Here is a 25,209-nt window from a genome sequence, read left to right on the forward strand (position 1 = left end):
CTACTCCAGGGGTTTGGTGGACTTACCCATGGCCTTTTTCCTTTTTGCTATGATTTCTTCGGGCATCTCCCCCTCATTGCTCAGTTCAAACGATGGCTCCTTTAGCGTTACTCCCTGCAGACATGTCCGAAGCAAAGCTGCAATGCGAGTTGTCTCCTCCCGCCGAGTGCAGTAGACAATAATGGAGTCCAAGGAGGCAAACCGTTCGCCTCGGATCAAAGCCACCAGGGCCTAGAGGAAAAGTGAAGAATTTACCGAAAACCAACACATCAACAGGAAACACAGCTGCAGGGGTACCTGCTCCAGTCCAATCCGCCCTTCAGCCAGATCATGCTTGACCTGCCATCTAACTCCTTACATCTATGGCCCTTCGAACTGTAGTAACTTTGGTTAACACAAGTCAGATTTAATATTACCAGTTCACTTAGCATTGTTCCATTTGTAGATTTCTCACTACCACTCTCTGCATGGAGACATTGTCTAGCTTCACTCCACAAAGAATTGGCTATGTCCCCTAGTCCTAGAAAAATTGGTTCCCTCATTCCTACGGTCTGGGTCCTGCTAATTAGTCTAGCTCTTCATCAAATCAGACATTGACAACTGAAGTTAAAGATTAGACAATTTAGAGAAAATTGTCCAATCTTTAACCTCAGTTACGTTAAATCTTTTATTAATTGTCCATATAAACAATATTCCCGACATTCCCTTCTCCGCAACTTTAGTCCCCTCTTCAAAATATTTATTGAGGCTGGTGAGGAATGACTTTGTTCACAAACCCATACTGGTCCCCAAATAGCTGAAAATATTCCATAGAGTGATGGAGTTATACAGCACAGAAGGAGGTCTTTTGGCCCACTGTACTGTACCCATTGACGCTGTACTGTACTCATCCTACACTAATCTCATTTTATTTTCTGTTCAACTCCACCCAGATTCTAGTGAGCATCAGAGGTCAAGATTAAAGCTGCGTCTCTGGAGCTAAGAGGCAGCGACTGTAGTACTGCACCACTGTGCCGCATATGTGCCCTTCTATCACTAGTTATTGACACCAATGCTAGTAATTGCCTGACAACAGATGGAAGTTAACTAACCTAAAATTCCTCTCAGCTTTCTTAAACCGTGGTAATGGAACACAGGAACTGGCCCTTCAGCCCACGATGTTGCGCCGAACCAATTAAACTAATGATGCCTAATCAAACTAATCCCTTCTGCCTGCACATGGTCAATATCCCTCCATTCTCTGCATATCCTTGTGCCTATCTGAGAGCCTAATAAACACCTCTATCGTATCTGCCTCTACGACCACCTTTGGCAGCACATTCCAGGCACCCAGCACTCTCTGTGCAAAAAAACTTGCCCCTCACATCTTTGAACTTACTCCTTCTCACTTTAAATGCATGCCTCTAGTATTAGACATTTTGACCCTGGGGAAAAGATATCGGCTGTCTACTCTATCTATGCCCCTCATAACTTTATAAACTTCTATCTGGTCTCCCCTCAGCCTCCGCCGCTCCAGAGAAAACAACCCAAGTTTGCCCAACCTCTCCTTATAGCACATGCCCTCTAATCCAGACAGCATCCTGGTAAACACCTTCTGCACCCTCTCCAAAGCCTCCATATCCTTCCTATAATGGGGCGACCAGAATTGAATGCAATACTCTAGATGTGGCCTAACCAAAGTTTTATAAAGCTGCAACATAACTGCATGACTCTTGAACTCAATGCCTCGACTAGTAAAGGCAAGCATGCCATATGCCTTCTTCACTGTGGCTTGTACAAGAAATAGTTCCTGAATCAACAGAACTTTGGTGATTTAAATTAAGGCATTGGCAACGTTCTCACTTACTTCCTTTAAAACCCTGGCATGAAAAGCATCAGGTTCTGAGAATGTGTCACCATTTAATGTCATTATTTTCTTCATTATAGAGGTTATAGAGGTCATAGACCTTATAGAGGTTTATAAAATCATGAGGAGCATAGATAAGGTGGATGGTAACGGTCTTTTCCCCTGGGTAGGGGAGTCCAAAACTAGGGGGCATAGGTTTAGGATGAGAGGGGAAAGATTTAAAGGGACCCGAGGGGCAACTTTTTCCACGCAGAGGGTGGTGAGTATATGGAACAAGCTGCCAGAGGAAGTGGTTGAGGCAGGTACAATAGTGTCATTTAAGAAGCACTTGAATAGGTACATGGAGGGGTGGAGCTTAGAGGGATATGGGCCAAACGCAGGAAGTTGGGACTGGTTGGGTTGGCACTGTGGTTGGCATGGACTTGTTGGGCCAAAGGGCCTGTATTCATGCTGTATTGCTCTATGACTCTATTACTGCTAATCTGTTTATGTTCATTATAATGGGTCTCTATCCCCAGGTTAATTAGGTTTGACAGGGTGTCTGGTATGTTACCCTTTAATTCTACAGCAAAATACATTTCTGCAATTATTAACTCAAGTACAACTCCTCCATTTTCATTTCTAATACATCTTGATCTCAATCTCCTCTTTTTCCTAACTGTAAACATTTTGTGGTGATTTTAACTTTACTTGCACATTTCCTTTCATTCTCCCTACTTCTATCTCTGATGGTATGTTTTGTCACCCTTTGCCTTTCTTTGTATCTCTCTCTTGGTTTAGGTTCTATGCTCTCCTTTCCATTACTCTCCTCTGGCTTGTTTAACTGTACGTGTTCCTCAGCTCCTTGTTCAAGCATGCTTGTTCAATTTCTAACAAGAAGAGCTCTTGCAACTTAAAGGTGTAAACATTAAATTGTTTAGTTTAGAAAATTAGATGGATGCTCTCACACCATGAGTATGCTAACCAAATTACTAAATCCAACAGGGCTTGCTCCCTTGGCTAATTTGTTGCAGAAATTACTTTTGCTATCATTTAGTCTGTCCCAATTTATATGAAAGTTACAAACCCCCTTTTTGAGCTGTTTTAATTTCCCAAACGCTTATCTAATTTCTGCATTATTACATTCTGCCACTTCACAATTGTAACCAGAATGTCTTTTGGTGATATTGCCACAGTCTTACACATTTTCTTAAACCTATGTAAAGGGTGCCTCCTCATGCTCTCTCGGAGGCTGCCAAAGAGGTGACTATTGCTCTTGTAGATCTTTAAAAACTGAAATATTTATTTCCCTGCATTGACCATATTGCAACTATGACTCAGCAGTGGTTACCATGTATACCCTCAAAGTTCAATTGGTGCCTGTAGTTTACTCAGCATGTGCATTTGTACAAACACATCGCTCAGGGGTCCTTCTATGCTAATATTCTTTCACTTACACATTTACTTTTTGGTTCCGATTTAATCTTCTTTATACTACTTTTATATGTCCCTTTATCTGAAGTACTTAAAAGGACAATTTCCATCTCTTCCCATCCATTTGTTTTATTTTTATTTTTCACCTGGGTCCTCCCACAATTTATTGTGTTAAAGATCCTGCAACCACCCAACTTATGCTTTCAGTTTGTACCCCAGGCTCCAGTTTAAGATGAATCCTGTCCCAACAGCACCGTTCCTTCCTGTCACAGTAATTACAATGCAACCACTCATACATTACTTCCCAAGCCACGTCTTCACCTAACATATCCCTACATTAATTTTAAGGCATAATCTAAACTATGAAATACATATTTATAGAAATCAGAACACAGGAGGCCATTGACTCAGTCTCGTCGAAAAAAAAGCCAACCAGCCTAACTTGATCTTACAGCACTGGGTCCATAACCCTGTAGGTCACAGCTCTTCAAGTTAATCTCCCAGTACTTTGCAATGTGCTGATTCACGCTTTCAGTCAGAGAGCTCTCCTGTTCCTGGTATTGAACTGATGCTGTAGTACTGACTACTCTTGCACTTCTTTCCCTACGTTTGATTCCAACAGGAAGGTGGTGTTGTGAACAACCAAAGGCGAATTTCTACCACTATAACAAGGTCTTGGCTCCTAACACTCTTTCTGAAGAGGTCATCTTGTCTACCATTCCCTTTGTTGTAAATGAACAATGAGATCCTCTGCTTCCTCCAACAACCAATGGTCCACTCAAGGTGTCTCTTGTCCTGACACCAGGTAGGAAACACATTATGCTCTTGAGCCTGCTTATAGAGCAGGAGGAAGGAACCAAATTTATGCACTCCCAACCTATTAAGACCAGCCTTCATTCCACAGTGAAGCTGCTGCACTCAAAATTCAGCTGGATTACTCTCTCCTTACACTTTTGTGTTGTTTGGATAGAAGCTTGTACCTGGTCTCTGTCTCGGTCCGTGGACACACTGAGGAAAAGATTGGCTGGCACATCAGCAGACCGTACAGCTATCCCTTCTACCTCTTGGATCCCGAGGTGATGAGCGACGTTCTGGGCTGTTGCTTGTGTGGCCGTCGCCGTCAATCCCAGCAGGCACTTCACCCCTAGACGTTCCTTCAGCACCTACTTATCAAGCAAAAATATATATCTAGTGAATAAATTACAAACAATTCAGCATACACTGGTCATGGTTTAAATTTGTTAATCTAGTGGTTGGAGATCTGTCACTAATTACTGAAAAGAATTACAAAAATCTGCTGGCTAATAGTTTCAGCTGTAAGTTGGTGAGTCAAACTCTCCCACTTCCAAATCAGGAGTTAAAAATCCAAGCCAAATGCCCTGTAGGTGCTGTGTTAAACCAAGGCCATGCCAGCTCTTTGAACTGGGCATGAAAGAACTAACCTCAGTGTGAGCAGGGCAGTTAACCCAGTGGCCTGGGCTTTATTTATAATAAGTGCAGACAATACTGGAAACTCACAACAGGTCAGTTCTGAAGAAGGGGTTTCAACCCAAAACGTTAAAGGATCTCTTTCCACAGATGCCACCTGACCTACTGAATATTTTCAACATTTTCTCTTTATATTTTAGATTGCCAGCATCTGCAGTTCTTTGATTGTCAATGGCCTATACTTACCAATCCCTAGCTGAATATTATTTAAAATACAGGTCAGATTGCTGCTTGTAGAAGAATGTTGTGAACCAAGTTTATCACATCACAAGTGACTACACTGCAAAAGAATTTCACTGGCTACAAAACTTGGTGTACAAGTCTACAGATCCTTTAAGTGGTACGCAAGTCCAAAGGTTGCAATGCAGGTAGATATAACATGGTTAAGGTGGCATATGCAATGCTGGCCTTCATTAGTCAGGATATTGAATATAAGAGCAAGGAGATTATGCTCCAACTTTATAAAACATTGGTCAGACTTCAACTGGAGTTCTGGGTGCAGTTCTGGTCACCACACTCTGAGAAAGATGTGATAGCATTGGAGGGGGTGAAGAGGAGATTCAAAATGTTGCCTGGGATGGAGCGTTTCAGTTACGAGGAGAGACGAGAGACACTGGGTCTATTTTCTCTGGAGTGGAAAAGGTTAAAAGGGGATTTGACTGAGGTACAAAACTATGAAGGGCATAGATAGGGTAGACTGCAGGAAACTTTTCCCCATATCAGTGGTAGGTAAAAACTAGAGGACATAGATTTCAGGCAAGGGGGAAGAGGGGATCTGGGGGTGTGGGGTGATGGGGACGGGACCTTTTTCACCCAGAGAGTGGTGAGTACAGGGAACACACTCACTGAGAGACTGGTGGAAGCAATTACTGACAGCACTTGAATTGCCTAAGTACAAAAGGCTACGGGCCAAGTGCTGGAAGATGGGATCAATGGGTGCCCACTGGTCAGGGTGGACTTAATAGCCGAATGACCCGTTTCCATGCTGTTGACTCTAAAGTACTCAAAGCTAAGCTGAAAGGGAAGTCAGCAGTCATCATAAGTCTTTTGTTATAAATGACCCTCACCAATTTTTATTGATGCACCATAGAAGGCATCCTATCACGGCTTGGTATGGCAACTGCTCTGCAGAGAGTTGTGGACACAGCCCAGCACATCACGGAAACCAGCCTCCCCTCCATGGACTCTTGTCTACACTTCTCGCTGCCTTGGTGAAGCAGCCAACATAATCAAAGCCCCCACCCACCCCAGACATTCTCTCTTCTCCCCTCTCCCATCAGGCAGAAGATACAAAAGCCTGAAAGCACGTACCACCAGGCTCAAGGACAGCTTCTATCCCGCTGTTATAAAACTATTGAACAGTTCCCTAGTGTGATAAGATGGACTCGACCTCACAACCTACCTCGTTATGGCCTTGCACCTTATTGTCTGCCTGCACTGCACTTTCTCTGTAACTGTAACACTTTATTCTGCATTCTGTTATTGTTTCACCCTGTACCACCTCAATGCACTGTGTAATGAATTGACCTGTATGAACGATATGCAAGACAAGTTTTTCACTGTCCCTTGGTACACGTGACAACAATAAACCAAAGTCACCAAGTGATTTTAATACAAATCTTTATGTTTTTCCCATTATCCAATAACCTTCTTAATTCCATATTTCTTCACGACATAGGTGGTGGCCATTTGGCCCATCAAGTCCATACCAACTCTCAGAGCAATCCCATTCCCCCATTTATTTCCCTGTAACCTATTCTCTCTCACATGCCCATCAATATCCAGATGCTGGAATCTGGAGCAACCAACAAGATGCTGGAAGAACTCAGCAGGTCAGGCAGCATCCGTGGAGGGAAATGGACAGTTGACGTTTTGGGTTGAGACCCTTCAGTTCCTCCAGCATCTTGTTGGTTGCCCAGGAATATCCCACTGATTCTGCCACTAACCAACACACTAGGAGCAATTTACAGCAGCCAATTAACCTACCAATCTTCACATCTTTGGAATGTGGAAGAAACCAGAGCACCCAGGGGAAACCCCAGAGTCACAGAGAGAACATGCACACTCCACACAGACAGCGCCAGAGGTCAGGATTGAACCTGGGCCGTTGAAGCCGTGAGACAGCACCTCGCCTCTGCCCACTGTGCTACTTTCTTTGGTTTCCAGAAGCTGCTGATTTATGATAGGGTTCAGTTCCAATGATAATGGCCATTGACTCATCTCATCTAAGTATCTACTCATTTCCTCTATCTCCAGGTAACAAAGGGTTGATTTTAAACCCTCTCCCCCTTTCCCAACTAATCTGAACCTGGTTTCCCAGATCCCTGTCTACATTTGCCCAACAAAAATCTAACAACCTAAATCTTAAAGCTTCCAATGGCCCTGTGTTTGCAGCCTTTTGATTGTGTTGAGAAAAGGAAGTTCTAATTTCCATTCATATCATGTGCTGCTTCCTGATTTATTCCCAGTTCCCCTTCAAAGCCAAATGTTTCTCTTTATTTGTCTTGTCAAGTCCCTTTAGCACACTATCAGATCAGCCTTACAGTTTCCAAAGAAGCCACATGTAAACCAACTCCTCTCCAAAGACACCCTGCTTGGGGCAGGCACAGTAGTGTAGATGTTAGCGTAACGCTATTACAGCACCAGCGACCCGGGTTCAATTCCGGCCACTGCCTGTAAGGAGTTTGTATGTTCTCCCCGTGTCTGCGTGGGTTCCCTCCGGGTGCTCCGGTTTCCTCCCACATTCCAAAGACGTATGGGTTAGGAAGTTGTGGGCATGCTATGTTGGCGCCGGAAGCGTGGCGACACTTGCGGGCTGCCCCCAGAACACACTATGCAAAAGATGCATTTCACTGTGTGTTTCGATGTACATCTTTATTGTGACCAATAAAGATATCTTATCTGGTTGGTTGGCTGGCTACTGTAAAGTGTAGGCAAGTGGCAAAAAAGGGGAGTTGATGAGCATGCGAGAGAGTAAATAAAGTGCAGAGTGAGAAGCAACTAAGGAGAGGAAGAATGGTAATTATGGAATTGTTCTCTTGGGAGCTGACATGGCCCTGATTGGCTGAATGGCCTCCTCCTGTGTCGTAATAAGTAAGTAATTTAATACCTTAACCCCTGGTAAATTCTAGTGAAGCTGCTGTAGCCCTTAGCTGAAGGTTATAATCACAGTTCTCCAGGTGGGAACAGAGGAAGAGTGAGGTGTGGGATGGTGGGGAGGGGGAAAGGGGTGGTGTGTTGTCTGCACCTATGTGCCCGTGATGCTGCTGCAAGCAAGCTTTTCACTGTACCCTTACCTCACTGTAGTTGTGCACATTACAATTAAACAAATCGACTTGAAGGAGAGAGGGCAGATCAAACAACAGGTTCATAAGTGAAAATCAAAATGAACTGCAGACACTGGAAATCTGAAACCCCATGAACACTACCTCGTTATTCCTTTATTTTGCACTATTTATTTATTTTGCAATTTATAGTAATTTTTATATGTCTTTGCACTGTACTGCTGCTGCAACACAACAAGTTGTACATTATGTAAGTCAGTGACAATAAACCTGATTCTGATATAGAAACAGAAAATGGTAGAAATACTCAGAAGCATCTGTGGAATGAGAAACAGTTAATATTTCAGGTCCAGGACTGAAGCAGGGTCCCAGACCTGAAGCTTTATCGGTTCCTCTCTCTATCGATGCTGCCTGGCCAGCATTTTCTGTTTTTATTTAAGGGATTATACAAAACTGAAGCATACTGCTGTATTACCAACTCTCTGGAAATAAAGGACAATGTCTTTGCAGGTTTTTTGATTATTAATTGTGCAAGTGTTACAGTGATTTTCTGCACTGAAAATTTCTGGTTCTAATAGGTCAGTTACATTGGCTCATTAGAGACACATGCATCACCGAAACGCCCACAACTGATCTCCACAACAGCAGGCCAGGAATCAGCTGGGGATGCCATTGCTTATTGCCTGTCAACAAGTCCTTCTGTCCAATGTCCTTAGAGTAAAACTTGGGCAAGCACAGAAACAGTACCACAGTCAACACGAAGTCAAGAGACCTGTTGACGAACAAGGAGAGTGTCATTTGTTCACAAGACGTGGCCATTGATGGAGAGGTTATCATTTCCTGTTCACCTCTAATTGTCCGTGAACAGAATGTCTGGCTAGGTTATTTAAGACAGCAGTTAAGAGTCAATGATACTGCAGTGGTTCTGGAGTCGCATATAAACTAGACTGGGTAAGGATGGCAGAGTTTGTTCCCTAAAAGGGTGCAGGTGAACCAGATGGGTTTTCATGGTGACTATTAATTTTTATTTCAGAGTTAATTACTTGTGCAGGCGAACTCATTCTCCAGATCCATAGCTCCAGATACTAGCCCTGTGATTCAACCACAGTGATAATAATTCGGATCACTAATTCACAGCTGTGTAAAAGGTAACTGGAAATGTAAGGGTTAAACTGGACACGTAAGGGTTAATGGTGTGCAGCTATTATTCCTTCAACCATGGCGTGATATTGCTTCGACCATGGTTTGACTATAGTTATGGCTACAAATTGTGCAGGTGTTGGTGAGAAACAAAGAAGTGTTTAAGGCATATCTTGCTTAGCTGAAAGTTTGCTGTAAGCAACTGCCCTAGTATGTGCGACTTCCCACGGATTAAGTATATAAGGAGGGACACTAACCTGTAAATCTCCGAGTGGGGATCAGTACAGAGGTCAGGTTACACTGTTTACTCTTTCTCTGTATCCCTCACTCCTGCTAGTGTTAAACTAATAAAGCATTAATCGTACGTTCCTTGGTTCTGCTGTTGTCTGATTTATTACAGTGCGGGTCGACTTTCACAGCTGCACTACACGTGGTTCACCTTCCAGATGGTCAAACCAAGCTGCTCCTCTCCTACCTTACACAGACGCAGGTAGCATGGTCTGAAGTTATGTGACCACTCAGAGACACAGTGCGCCTCGTCAATACAAGCAAAAGCCACTGGGGGAAGGTCGCGTGCAGGTGGAAGGCAGCTCGATCCAGCCTGGCCACCTCCAACGAGCGCTTCAGGGGATAGCAGCAGAACATGGACCTTCCCCTCTTTCACCTGTGGGTCAAAGGTGAACACATGATCAGATGCGAATTAAAAATGTCTATCCTATTAGCTGCCAATTTACTTTACCTTACCTACTGGAGTGTATTTGTGTTCATGTGGTGGGGGAATTCAGCACCAGTCCCACAGCATCAGCGCTGAGCATTTTCAAGCAACATAATGCATCCCTTACTCACAGCTATCTGCTCAAACATCTCAACACATTCAGACCTTGTTGAAGGCAGCTTGCCAAGATGGTCTAGTACTTGAGCAGAGGAAGGTGTTCTCAACAGTGCACATTTCAGCCAGCGTACAAGTGACAGAGGGAATGGATGTCTAATATGGCAACCAAGGGATATAGTCAATTTCCTTGAGTGTTGTTGAAAGTGTAAACATCACCATATCTCATGGGCAATTGGGGAGTCCAGCGGTCCATTAAGAATACCAAATATCTGGCAACACTAGTAACCGCAGCTGGCTCAGCTGAATTTCTGATCAAACAATCCCTAAGATGTCAATGTTGGGAGATAATGATGATGCAAATGAACTCCGTAGGAAGGTAATTTGCCTGACACTTTTGTGCCATAATTTTAAGAAAATCAGTACTTCATAATAAATTTCTTCTCAGAATGCTCAAAAGCAAATCAGCATTTGCCTTTATGCTGATAACAGTCCCACTGTTCTTAACATTTACAGTTCCAAATACGACTAGCTCATCTCTGTGAAACTACATCTGCATATATAACAGCGACAAATAATAGTCTTTCCATGCAGACATAAAGAAATAAAACCACTCGGTACTCCTGGTGGACTTAATTGCCACAGGGAATTGGTTACATACTTGAATAGTATAAATAAAAGCTTAAGGGGAGATGTGGGAAGGGTAACTACTTAGACACCTCCTTCAAAGACCTGTCACTGCTATGATAGGCTGGGCACTTGCCGTCTGTCATAGCATAAAAAGGGCAAAGTTTGTCTGTAATAACTGTCACGCATATTCAAGGATCATAATTAACCACTAAATCTCCAGCTGACCTTTTCCACAGCTGCATCTCTCTGTGTTCTCGTCATATTGGAGTGGATGCAAACAGCCTTTAATTTGGAAGGGAGCCCGGACACCTGTGGTAAAGATACAAAGTATGCACCAGTTAAGTGGCTCATTGCCAATAACCTGAATAACTCAAACTCTAACAACACAAGTCTTCTTGGATACGTCCTTGAGAAATATATCCGCATATCTTACGCACAGTAGGGAAAACAAGTATTTATTTGTATTATTCTCTTCATAATAACAGGACATCTTAAAGCACTTCATCACTCATTAATAGTCTGAAGAGTATCAATGTAGGAAACAACTTCTTAGGCATTTCTTGGATGACTTGCTTCCACTCCATTTTCATAGAACATAGAACAGAAACAAACCCTTCAACCCATAATGTCAATGGTGACCATGATGCCAAATTAATCTAACCCCATCTGCCTGCACGTGGTCTACATCTTTCCATTCACTGCCTGTTCATGTGCTCGTCTAAATGCCTCTTTAAAACTTTGCTATCATATCTGCTTCCACCACCTCCCCTGGCAGCAGACTCCAGGCACCTAACACTTTCCATGTAAAAACAAAACTTGCCTTGCAAACCTCCTTTAAACTTTCCCCCTCTCACCTTAATCTTTGCTCACTAGTATTTGACATTTCCACCCTGAGAAAAAGACTCTGACGATCTACCTTATCCGTGCCTCTCATAATTGTATAAACTTCTGTAAGGTCGCCCCTCAGCCTCTGACACTCCAGGGAAAACAATCCAAATTTGTCCAACCTCTCATTATAGCTAAAAGTGTCTAATCCAGGCTCAAGGACAGCTTCTATTGATAGTCTTATAGCAGCAGGATAGAAGCTATCCTTGAGCCTGAATTATAGAGTTTTAGCTATAATGTGAGTTGTAGGATAAAATGGACTCTTGACCTCACAATCTACCTCATTATGACCTTGCACCTCATTGTCTACCTGCACTGCACTTTCTCTGTAACTGTTACACGTTATTCAGCATTCTGTTATTGTTTTCCCTTGTACTACCTCAATGCACTATGTAAGGACTTGATCTGTATGAACGGTATGCAAGACAAGTTTCTCACAGTACCCCAGTATATAGGACAATAATAAACCAATTCCACTTCCAACATCCCGGTGAACCTTTTGTGCACCCTCTCCAAAGCCTCCACATCCTTCCTGTAATGCAGTGACCAGGACTACACACAATGCTCCAAATGTGGCCTAACCAAAGGTTTTATACAGCTGCAACATGGCTTTCCAACTTTTGTACTCAATGCCCCAACCGATGAAGGAAAGCATGCCATTTGTTTTCTTTACCACCCTATCCATTTTCAGGGAGCTAGAGACTTGCACCCCAAGATCCCTCTGTACATCAATGCTCTTCAGGGTTCTGCCATTCACTGTATACTTTCCTCTTGCATTTGTCCTCCCAAACTGCAACAGCTCACACTTGTCCAGATTAAATTCCATTTGCCACTCCTCTGCCCAAATTTCCAACTGATCTACATCCTGCTGTATCCTTGGACAACCTTCCTCACTGTCCACAATTCCACCAATTTCTGACCAATCGGCCCACCTACATTTTCATCCAAACCACTAATACATTACAAACACCACGAGCGGTCACAGACCTCCAGTCAGAATAACACCCCTCCACCACTATCGTTTGTCTTCTACGGCCAAGCCAATTTTTAATCCAATCCACCAACTCACCCATGTGCATTCACCTTCTGGATCAGCTTTCTATGAGACACCTTGGCGAATGCTTTACTAAAGTCTATGTAGACAACATCTATTGCCATATCCTCATCAATCATTCTTCATCGCCTCCTCAAAACACTCAATCAAGTTTGCAAACATAACCTCCCCTAAACAAAGTCATGCTGACTATCCCCAACATCCATGCTTTTCCAAACGCGAGTAAATCCTATCCCTAAGAATTTTCTCCAATAATTTCCCTACCACTCACTGATCTATAATTCCCTAGTTATTCCCCATTATCCTCTTAAACAAAGGAACAACACTGACTTTTCTCTAGCCCTCTGGGACCTCGTCTGCGGCTACAGAGGATACAAAGATTTCTGTCAAGGCCTCCGCAATTTCCTCTCTTGCCTCCCTCAGTAACCTGGGATCGAACCTTTGCTGATGACACAAAGGTTGGAGGTCTTGTGGATAGTGTGGAGGGCTATCAGAGGTTACAGCGGGACATAGATAGGATGCAAAACTGGGCTGGAAAGTGGCAGGTGGAGTTCACCAAAATAAGTGTGATGTGGTTCATTTTGGTACGTCAAATATGATGGCAGCTATATAGGACCCTGGTCAGACCCCACTTGGAGTACTGTGCTCAGTTCTGGTCACCTCACTACAAGAAGGATGTGAAAGCCATAGAAAAGGTGCAGAAGAGATCTACAAGGATGTTGCCAGGATTGTGGAGCATGCCTTATGAAAACAGGTACAGTGAACTCGGCCTTTTCTCCTTGGAGCGACGATGAGAGGTGACCTGATGGAGGTGTATAAGATGATAAAAGGCATTGATCGTGTGGATAGTCAGAGGCTTTTTCCCAGGGCTGAAATGGTTGCCACAAGTGGACACAGGCTTAAGGTTCTGGGGAGTAGGTATAGAGGAGATGTCAGGGGTAGTTTTTTTACTCAGAGAGTGGTGAGTGCATGGAATGTGCCGCTAGCAACGGTGGTGGAGGTGGATACGATAGGGTCTTTAAGAGACTTTTGGATAGGTACATGGAGCTGAGAAAAATAGAGGGCTATGGGTAAACCTAGTAATTTCTAAGGTAGGGACATGTTCAGCACAGCTTTGTGGGCTGAAGGGCCTGTATTGTGCTGTGGGCTTTCTATGTTTTCTATGATCCCAACAGGCCCTGGGGATTTATCCACTTTCAAGAGACCCAACACCTCCTCCTTGATATCAACATAGCCTAGAATATCTTCATTCCCTTCCCTGATCTCACTATCTTTCTTGTCCTTCTGATGACACAGAGAATTGAGAATGCAGCCTGAGTAGCTCGCTTAAAAAACAGTGCAGAAAATTGGAAATATAAACAAAATCCTTACCTGGTCATCCATAAGCGAGACGAGAGGTGAAATCACCAAGGTGATGCACTTTGACCTCTTGGCATACAGGTATGCAGGTAGCTGGTAGCAAAACGATTTCCCCATTCCAGTGGAAAGCACAACCAAAGTGGAAAGACCTAGTTTGTAGTGAAGAATCGAATGGATGGCATGAAACGATATCAGGATCCCCAAGTTTATCCCGCTGTTATAAGACTATCGAACGGTTCCTTAGTACAATAACATGGACTCTTGACCTCACAATCTACCTCATCATGGTCTTGCACCTTATTGTCTACCTGCACTGCACTTTCTGTGTAGCTGTTACACTTTATTCTGCATTCTGTATTGTTTTACCCTGTACTACCTCAATGCACTGTGTAATGAATTGATCTGTATGAACGATATGCAAGACAAGTTTTTCACTGTACCTCAGAACATGTGACAATAATAAACCAATTCTAAACCAATATTTAAACACAACTTTGACTCTTCATTACCTGGTAGGGATGAAGTAAATTCACATACTACAGACATTACTCAATTTAAAATGTAAAGAATTCAGGAATTCAGGGCAGATTAGAATTCCTAATCCCCAGCAACCACAGGTCTTCTTCTCAGTTCCCAGGTGTCAACATCTCAGAGGATCTATCTTGGGCCCAACACATTGATGCAATCACGAAGAAGGCACGACGGTGGCTCTACTTCATTAGGAATTTGAGGAGGTTCGGTATGTCACCAAAGACTCTTGCAGATTTCTACAGATGTATGGTGGAGAGCATTCTGACTGGTTGCATCACCACCTGGTATGGAGGCTCCAATGTGCAGGATCGAAAGAGGCTGCAGAAGGTTGTAGACTCAGCCAGCTCCATCATGGGCACAACCCTCCCCATCATCGAGGACATCTTCAAGAGGTGGTGCCTCAAGAAGGTAGCATCCATCACTAAGGGCTCTTACCACCCGGGACATGCCCTCTTCACGTTACTACCATCGGGGAGGAGGTACAGGAGCCTGAAGACCCACACTCAACATTTCAGGAACAGCTTCTTCCCCTCCACCATCAGATTTCTGAACGGTCCATGAACCCATGAACACTACTTCATTATTCCTCTTTTGTACTATTTATCTTTGTAATTTATAGTAATTTTTATGTCTTTACGTCTTGCACTGTACTGCTGCTGCAAAACAACAAATTTCACGACATACGTTAGTGTCAACAAACCTGATTCTGATCTTTCTCATAGAAAGAATTCATCATTTAGCCCCCAGTACCAAACCAATTCTCCCATATCTCAACACCATGCTCTCACTCCCTATACTTTCAGACCTTGGAAATTCTCTTCCATTCACAATCCCGTAAGATTTTTTCCCAATGCATCAACACTGCCGACTCTTTTCCAACCACCTCCACTGACTCCAAATGACCATTTAGCCATGATATGCTCCTGGCTGCCACATGCGCCAACCATTTCACTTGGGCCTCAAGCAGACTAAACCGGTTTTTTTCCCCCCAGAGAAAGGAAATCAGCAGGGTACAGCCAAATTGGAAAACATTTTCAGTTACCACAATGTGATGGTGGAAGGGCTAGAGCCTTCCTTCTGTATCCTGAGCAACTCTACAGCCACTCTCACAGTCTCCTGTTGACCTCTCCCTACTCCCAGACCCAGCCAGGGGCTAGAGCTGACCCAAAGTAGTCATCTTTTCAAAAATCAAAGATCAATATCAGGACACAGAGACTGCAGATGCTGGAATCGGGAGCAACAACAATCTGCTTGACCCATTGAGTTCCTCCAGCAGATTACCTGTGGACTTCTGTCCATTTCTCTCCACAGATGCTACCTGATCTGCTGAATTCCTCCAAAATCGAGTTTATTATCAATATACACAAGTACATGTATGCACAGGGTGCAGTGAAAAACTTACTTGCAGCAGCATCACAGGCACATACCATCAGGCGCACAACATCCACAAGAAAAACATTAATTATACACAGTTTTTACAAAAGAAAGGACACAATTAGAACAAAGAAAGTCCATTGTAATGCAAAGTGGTCAAAGTTGTCATTGGCTATTAATGTATTAATGCTGCCTGAATAATCAGTTAACAAACAACCTTTCTTTCTCAACCATCATTAACTTGGCCACCTGACATTAAAAACGGGTTCAGACAACACCCAACATAAATGAAATCTACGTGGGCTATGCAAAGTAACATCAGAATTCAGTCTCCTCACAGCTGAGAAAGTCAAGGGAAGATTTAAAGTCATTCAAAGTCATCAGGGAGTTTGATAGAGTATCACAGGATTAGTTAACGCACAGGGGCTATTCAATCTTGAGAGAGTGCAGAGGAGATTCACCAGCCATTGTCTGGATTGGAGGCCTTTAGTTATGGGCGGAGATTGGAGGGGCTGGGCTTGTTTTCCCTGGGACAAAGGAGGCTGAAGGGTGACCTGATAGAACTACACAAGATTATGAGAGGCATAGATATGGTAGACAGTCATAATCTTTTTTCCCCATGGAAAAGGTATCAAAGTCAAGTGGGCATAGGTTTAAGGTGAGAGGTAGGAGTTTTAAAGGGGATCTTTGGGGTTAAGTTTTTTTTAAGCAGGTAGTGGTTTGTATCTGGAACGAGCTGCCAGAGGAGTTGGTGGAATCAAAAAATAACTACTACTTTTAAGAGCTGTTTAGAGAGACATTTAAATAGCCACAGCATAGAAGGAAACAGCCCAAATGAGGGCAAATGGGATTAGTGTGGATGGGCAAAAAGAGTCAGCATGGACGTGGTGGGGTGAATGGCCCGACTCTGTGACTAAGCCCGTCAAACATTCCTTGGTTCCTGGCTGAACAATCTGATCAGCTCCAATCCCCCAGAACCCTGAAAATTGTTTTATAGAGTCATGGAGCACTACAGCACAGAAACAGGCCCTTCGGCCCATCCAGTCAATGCTGACCTGATCTGCCTATTCCCATCTAGCTGCACCTGGACCATATCCCTCCAAACCCCTCCCCATCCATGTACCTATCCAAACTTCTCTTAAATTTTACACTTGAACCTGCAGGTACACTTCCATTGGCAGCTCGTTCCACACTCACACCACCCTCTGAATGAAGTAGTTTTCCCTCAGATTCATATTTCACCTTTCACCCTAAACCTATGACCTCTAGTTCTAGACTCACCCAACCTGAGGGGAAAAAGCCTGCATGCACTCACCCTATCTATACCCCTCATAATTTTGTATACCTCTATAAGATCTCCCCTCATTCTCCTGTGCTCCAGGGAATAAAATCCTAACCTATTCAACCTTTCCCTATAACTCAGGTCCTCAAGTCCCAGCAACATCCTTATAAATTTTCTCTGCACTCTTTCAAGCTTATTGATATCTTTCCTGCAGGTGGGTGACCAGAAATGCACAAAATTCTCTTAAAATTCAGCCTCACCAACGTCTTGTACAACTTCAACATAACATCCCAACTCCTGTACTCAATGCCCTGATTTATGAAGGCCAATGTGCCAAAAGCTCTCTTTACGACCCTATCTACCTGTGACGTCATTTTCAAGAAACTATGGATTTGTATGCCCAGGTCCCTTTGTTCTACCACACACCTCAGAGCCCTACCATTCACTGTACAAGTCTTACCCTGGTTTGTCCTCCCAAAGTGCAACACCTCACACTTGTCAGCATTAAATTCCACCTTCCATTTTTTAGCCCATTTTCCCAGTTAGTCCAGATCAGTTTGCAAGCTTTGATAGTCTTCCTCACTGTACACTACGCCCCCAATCTTGGCGTCATCCGCAAATTTGCTGATCCAGTTTACAACATTATCATCGAAATCACTAATATAGATGATAAACAACAACAGACCCAGCACCGATCCCTGTGGCACACCACTAGTCACAGGCCTCCAGTCAGAGAGACAACCATCTACTACCACTCTGGCTTCTCCTCTAAGGCAATGTTGAATCCTGTTGACTACTTCATCCTGAATGTCAAGTGACTTAACGTTCTGGTCCATGTAGACAACGTCTACTGCCTTTCCCTCATCAACCTTCTTGGTAACCTCCTCAAAAACTCTATAAGATTGGTTAGATACGACCTGCCACGCACAAAGCCATGTTGACTATTTCTAATCAGGCCCTGTCTTTCCAAATACTTATATACCCTGTCCCTTAGAATACCTTCAAATAATTTACCCAGAACTGATGTCTGGCTCACCAGCCTATAATTTCCCAGTTTATTCTTAGAGCCTTTCTTGAACAACAGAACATTAGCCTTAACTAATTAACTAGCCTTAATCAACATTAACTCCAGTCCTCTGACACTTTTAAATATGTTGTTTTAAATATCTCTGCCAGGGCCCCTGTAATTTCTGAACTAGCTTCCCACAAGGTCCGAGGGGACACCTTGTCAGGCCCTGGGGATTTATCCACCTTCATTCACCTCAAGACAGTCAGCACCTCTTCTTCCGTAATCCAGATACGATCCATGACCTCACTACTCTTTTGCCTCAGTTCTATAGTCTCTGTGTCTGTCTCCAGAGTAAATATGGATGCAAAAAATTCATTTAAGATCTCCCCCATCTTTTTCGGCTCCATGCATAGATGAACACACTGATCTTCAAGAGAACCAAGTTTGTCCCTTGCTACCCTTTTGCTCTTAATATAGCTATGGAAACCCCTTGGGATTCTGTTTCACCTTCTCTGCCAGAACAACCTCATGTCCTCTTTGTGCCCTCCTGATTTCTCTCTGAAGTGTTCTTTTGCATTTCTTATACTCCTCAAGTGCCTCATTTGATCCTAACTGCCTATACCTGATATGCACCACCTTCCTTTTCTTTACCAGGGCCTCAATAACCAAGGTTCCCTGAACCTGTTAGCCTAGCCTTTTATTCTAACAAGAACGTACAGATTCTGTATTCTCAATTTTTGAAAGCCTCCCACTTACCAAGCATCTCTTTGCCAGGAAACAGCCTATCCCCCAATCCACGCCGGCCAGATCCCTTCTGATGCCATCAAAATTGACCTTACTCCAATTTAGAATCTCAACCAGAGGACCAGTCCTATCCTTCTACATGATTATCTTGAAACTAATGGAATTATGATCTCTAGATCCAGTGTTCCCCAATACATGCTTCTGTCACCTGCCCTGCCTCATTCCGTAAGAGGATCCAGTATCGCATTCTCTCTAGATGGGACCGCTACATGTTGATTTAGGAAACTTCCCTGAACACATTTGACAAACTTGATTCTATCCAATCCCTTCACAGTATGGGAGAACCAGCCAATATGTGGGAAGTTAAAATCACCTACTATCACAACCATATACTTCTCACAACTGTCTGCTATCTCTCTACAAATTTGTTCCTCTAATTCCCACTGACTATTGGGAGGTCTACAATATAGTTCCATTAACGTGGTCATCCCCTTTTTATTCCTCAGTTCCACCTAAACTGCCTCAGTAGACGAGCCCTCCAGTATGTCTGAGCACTGCCGTGACATTTTCCCTGATGAGTAATGCCACCCCTCCCCCTTTAATACCTCCCTCTCCATCACGTCTAAAACACTGGAACCCCAGAACATTGAGCTGCCAGTCCTGCCCCTCCTGCAACCAAGTCTCACTAATGGCTACAACATCATAATTCCACGTACTGATCCATGCTTTTAAGTTCATCTGACTTCCCAACAATACTCCTTGCATTGAAATAGACAGATCTCAGAACATTAGTCCCACCATGCTCATCAACCAGTTGATTCCTGTCTCTGCTTGTAGGCTTAACATCTTTTTTCCCCACAGCCTCTCCACTTGCTGCCCTGCCACTCTGGTTCCCACCCCAGTGCAACACCCCCCACCAACCCCCTGCCGCCCGCCCCCCCCCCCCCCGCAACTCTCAACCTCCCCTCCCAAAACAGCACTAGCAAACCTTCCCATGAGGATATTGGTCCCCCTCCAGTTCAGGTGCAAACCATCCCATTTGTACAGGTCCCACCTGCCCTGGAAGAGAGCCCAATGATCCAAATAAATGAAGCCCTCCCCCCTGCACCATCTCCTTAGCCACGTGTTAAACTGCACTATCTTCCTATTTCTTGCCTCACTAGCACATGGCACTGGTAGCAATTCTGAGATCACCACCCTGGAGGTCCTGTCTTTTAACTCAGCACCTAACTCCCTGAACTCACTTTGCAGGACCTTGTCACCCTTCCTCTCGCCTATCTAATTGCCCTTCTAAAGCCCCAATTGATTCTGTTTCCACCAGTCTACAGCAAGTAGGGAGAAGCTGTTCCTACTGTCAGCAGAGTCAGTTCAAAAAGAACTATGGAGAGTTGAGAATTTTTGTATCACCCCACACAAAAGACATCACAATCTGGACCAAACTGCCTGAAAGGAGAATGGAGGGAGATTCAATAGTGACTTCCACAAGGAAACTGGACTCCTTCTGTGATGCTATGATTCTAAAGATTAAAAAGCTAGAAGGTACTGCACTACAGTTAGAAATAAAGTGTTGAAGGTAAGCATGATACCATTACCCTGGAGCATGGGAAGGTGGACGGTGTGGTAATGTGGTACAGATCCATCTGCCACCCAGAGACTGCCACTCAGTGATGGGTCATAGTGTTACAGGGTAGTGGAAAAGGAGGCACAAAGCTGTAACTCAGGTCTGGAGGGCAAAGGAAGAACTTGCTGGGGGCGGGGGGATGTAATCTGAAGTGGGGGAAGAGAAGGTACAGGGTGGGGTGGGAACACAGGGAGTGGGGTGCCCTATGTAGGGAGGGAAGGAGGGAGCCAAGGGGTGGTATACCAGAGAGAGGGGGTGGGTTTAAGGGTTGGAGGGAGAAGGATGAAGGTTGGAGGGAAGGGATCAGAGGTTTGGCGATCGTGCAGCACACTGAAGGAGAAGAGATCGTAGGACAGGGAGAATCAAGCTCGAGGGGTCGAAGGGAGTGGTTTACAGATTCATTCATTATTATTATTGCCAAATATACTGAGATGCAGTGAAAAAACGTGTCTTGCATACCGTTCATACAGAGTGCATTGAGGTAGTACAGGGTAAAACAATATAGAAGGCAGAATAAAGTGTTACAGTTACAGAGAAAGTGCAGTGCAGGCAGACAATAAGGTGTAAGGTCATAACAAAGTGGACTGAGGTCAAGACTCAATCTTATTGTACTAGGGGACCATTCAATAGTCTTACAACAGGTGGATAGAAGCTGTCCTTGAGCCTGGTGGTATGTGCTTTCAGGCTTTTGTATTGTTTGTCTGATCGGAGGGGGGAGAAGAGAGAATGTCCGGGGTGGGAGAGGTATTCGATTATGCTGGCTGCTTTACCGAGTGAGAAGTGTGGACAGAGTCCATGGACGGGAGGCTGGTTTCTGTGAGTGTGGGAATGTGAGGAAGAGGAAGTAGGCAAGGGGATCAATCCCCAAGAGTGTACACTTGAAAGACAGCACATGGGCATGCAAGAATGAGTGTGAGAGTACGTGTGTATGCATGTACAGATGCTGACAGGTGCCCATGCACATCCACCTACATGTATGCATTAATGTCTATGCAGCAGAGCCTGGTCTCCACACTTCCTGGATCTCCTTGCCACCGCATCAACACCTTGCTCCCTCAAGCCCATGAGGTTGCTGGGTGTGCAATGGCTAACTCACGTGAACAGAAATCATGCATAGATAAACTCCACTTCCACGACACTGAAATGGGAACGCACAGATCGAAAAACTCCTTTACTCACATACCTGATAGAATTCTCATAACAGTCAATTCCTGGCCTGGTCTGAAAGACTGGTACCCCAGCTCCAAAAGGGCATCATGCACTTCTGGTGGAGTAGCTGACAGAGAGAATAAGAAACATCATTAAACCGAACAGAACCCAAATCCCTAATATTAGCATCAGCTGTCACCCAAGCCTGTAAATTGTAGGTTTAAGCCAACAGCCACCAAACCTAACCTGATATCTGTGTTGAGAGAGCGCTTCACCGTCAGAGATGCTGTCTCTCCGATGAGACATTAAACCAAGACCTGTTACTCTCACAGCTGGGTATGAAAGGTCCAATGCCAGCATTTAAGAGGATGGAAGTTCATGATCCTACAACCGTTAATAGGAGCTTGTTGTAAGCAAGTCGACATTCCCCACATTGCAAAGGACGCTATGCTACAAAAGCACTTCATTAGCTGTAACCCACTCTGGAATGTCCTAAAGAGACACCTTAGAAACATGTCTTTTTTTTCTAACTTTTATCTCATAATTTTACACAATTAGGAGCCTCATCCCAAAGCACTCTGTACTTATTTTCTCTTCCTTACCCTGAGGAGTGCCCCTGTTATAAAGATACAAAACTGAAAGGTCAGTATGATCATATTTTGTAATTAATTTATGTGCAGTGCTTGTAATTCAGAAATTCGAGATAATAATTCCAGCATAAAGCTGCTCAAGAGGTTTCCAAGTTACCTATGTATTCACATGTAAAAAAAAAGACCATAAGTGAATCTAATAGCCGAGAGCTAATTTTCCTCCCCAGTTAAGAACCATGATGCACACTCCATAAATGACATGGTTACAAGAGGATAAAATGAACAGGGAATGAACAGATATCATCATAGAGTCATGGGGAAATAGAGCAAATAGGCCCTTCGGGCAACTGAGTTTGCACCAATGATCAACCAGCCATGTACACTAATCCCATCATTTATTATTTATTTATCAGTCACATGTACATTGAAACATACAATGAAATGCTTTCATTTTGCGTTACTGAGAACGTGCTGGGGGCAGCCCGCAAGTGTCGCCACCATAGCATGCCCACAACTCCATATTCTTCTCACATTCCCAGATTCTACCACTCACCTACACACTGGAGGTAATTCACAGCAGCCAATTAACCTACCAACCTGCACATCTTTGGGATGTGGCAGGAAACCAGAGCATCTGGAGGAAACCCATGCAGTCACAGGGGAGAAGGTGCAAACTCCCACATGGACAGCACCCAGTCAGGAATGCAAAGAGAACTGCAGAAGCTGGAAGTTCCTGCCATCCTCCATAGATCTGTCTGAGGAAGTGAGACCACCCACTTCTGTCAGCACGGGCTGGTTTCAAACTCCGGACTAAGCTTTCAGAGTAGCCCTACTGGTTAAACTCACTCAGCCAGTGACAACATTGGGATTTAGTCCCTGGGCTACAACAAACCTTCACCAAACTCAATTGCTTCTGGAAATGGATTTTGAATTTAAAACAAATGGAATTAATGTGATGGAAGTAAATGTTTGAAACAATAGCACTGGAATAATATCCATTTGCAAGCTCACTATAAATCAAATGGAGTGTTACTGTAGTTTACTGCGGTTTTGGGAGTGGGAGTGGAGGATTCCCTCATTCAGAACCTAACAAACGATATTGCTATAGCTTCAGTCTGCTCCAGAGTGGCATATAGGGATAACAGCATAACAATTCCATGTAATATTGTGACCAATGCACCATAGAAAGTATCCTATCTGGATGTATCACGGCTTGGTACGGCAACTGCTCTGCTCAGGACCGCAAGAAACTGCAGAGAGTTGTGGACGTAGCCCAGCACATCACAGACACCAGTCTCTCCTCCTTGGACTCTGTCTTTACCTCTCACTGCCTTGGTGAAGCAGCCAGCATAATCAAAGACCCCTCTTCTCTCTTCTCTCCTCTTCCATCGGGTTGAAGATACAGGAGCCTGAGGGCACGTACCACCAGATTTAAAGACAGCTTCTACCCCACTGTGATAAGACTATTGAACGGTTCCCTTATACGATGAGATGGACTCTGACCTCACGATCTACCTTGTTGTGACCTTGCACCTTATTGCACTGCACTTTCTCTGTAGCTGTGACACTTTACTCTGTACTGTTATTGTTTTTACCTGTACTACCTCAATGCACTCTGTACTAACCCAATGTAACTGCACTGTGTAATGAATTGACCTGTACAATCGGTATGCAAGACAAGTTTCTCATTGTACCTCAGTACAAGTGACAATAATAAACCAATACCAATAACATGCTTTATACCATTACGCAAATAAGACAGCCAGACATTCAAGCAATGCAAAATATAGAACATCAATTGCATAATTCAAAGAGCTGGGATTTTCTATATTTGTACAAGCTTCACGGGCACCATCTGGTAAAGAATTTATTTAGATGACGTACCTATAACATTTCTATCCTCTCCAAGCTTGTATAAAGGTTCCACCGCTGGTGGAGCTTCTGACTGCTCAAACGAAGGACGAACAGTGTTCAGCAGCACCTCAGCGTCAGGCATCAGTTCGAGCTCCTCAGGAGCAGAGATACCTGCAATGAAGATGCAAATAATACCTGTACCCTTGTTACAGCTTAATAACAAAGATTCTACATTATGCAAAAACAGAAAATGCTAGAAACACATAGCAGGTCTGACATTAACTGTAGAAAGAGAAACAAAGTTAAAATGGAGACATAAGAGACTGCAGATGCTGGAATCTACAGCAACAAGCAATCTGCTTGAGGAACTCAGCAGGTCGAGCTGCATCTGTGGGGCAAAAGAAACAAGGGTTTCAACCCAAAAATGTCAACAATTCCTTCCTCCTTTACAGATGCTGCTTGGCCCCCTCGGTTCTTCCTGCAGATTGGTTGTTGCAACAGAGTTAACATTTCAGATTTGCTGAGCGTATCCAGCACCTTATGGTTTAATATTAGTTTTATACCTGCATCTGCAGTTTTTTTGAAATTCATTCTAGATTTGGGTCAATTTTAACTGCTTCGATCTGACAGGAAATATGCCTTGACTTTTACTTTTGAATGACATCAGAACACAAGGTGATAGAAGCGTGTTTTTGATCATGTCCTGATTAAACATGTTGAAGAGAAACACAAAGAAAACAGGAGTGGATTAATGGGAAGATGGGAGATTTCCAGAACTTCCCCATAAAACATTCAGTAGCAAAATTCCTGTGGGATTTGTACATCCAGTCTGCCCAGATATCCTACTGAATCCACTTCTTTTCAGAAGGATGAGGGTGATCTTATTGAAACATACCAGATACTTTTACCAATGCACCATAGGAAGTATCTTATCTGGATGTATCACCACTTGGTATGGCAACTGCTCTGCCCAGGACCACAAGAAACTGCAGAGTTGTGGACACGGCCCAGCACATCACAGACACCAGCCTCCCCTCCTTGGACTCTGTCTTTACTTCTCCCTGTCTTGGTGAATCAGCCGGCATAATCAAAGACCCCACCCACCCGGGACATTCTCTCTTCTCTCC

General features: G+C 43.8%; 1 protein-coding gene across 1 annotated transcript in view; it reads right to left on the bottom strand.

The window, feature by feature from the left end:
• Positions 1–25,209, bottom strand: part of recql4 (RecQ helicase-like 4) — a 68,520-nt gene that overhangs the window by 21,652 nt on the left and 21,659 nt on the right. Inside the window, exons 10-16 of the mRNA XM_052016991.1 lie at positions 24,113–24,253; positions 21,673–21,765; positions 13,941–14,077; positions 10,856–10,939; positions 9,647–9,835; positions 4,240–4,422; positions 27–231 (exon numbers count right to left, since the gene is read on the bottom strand). Of these exons, the coding sequence (XP_051872951.1) occupies positions 27–231; positions 4,240–4,422; positions 9,647–9,835; positions 10,856–10,939; positions 13,941–14,077; positions 21,673–21,765; positions 24,113–24,253 (1,032 nt within the window). The remainder of the gene's footprint in view (positions 1–26; positions 232–4,239; positions 4,423–9,646; positions 9,836–10,855; positions 10,940–13,940; positions 14,078–21,672; positions 21,766–24,112; positions 24,254–25,209) is intronic.

The sequence above is a fragment of the Pristis pectinata genome, chromosome 5 (genome assembly GCF_009764475.1).
Source record: "Pristis pectinata isolate sPriPec2 chromosome 5, sPriPec2.1.pri, whole genome shotgun sequence".
NCBI lineage: Eukaryota > Metazoa > Chordata > Chondrichthyes > Rhinopristiformes > Pristidae > Pristis > Pristis pectinata.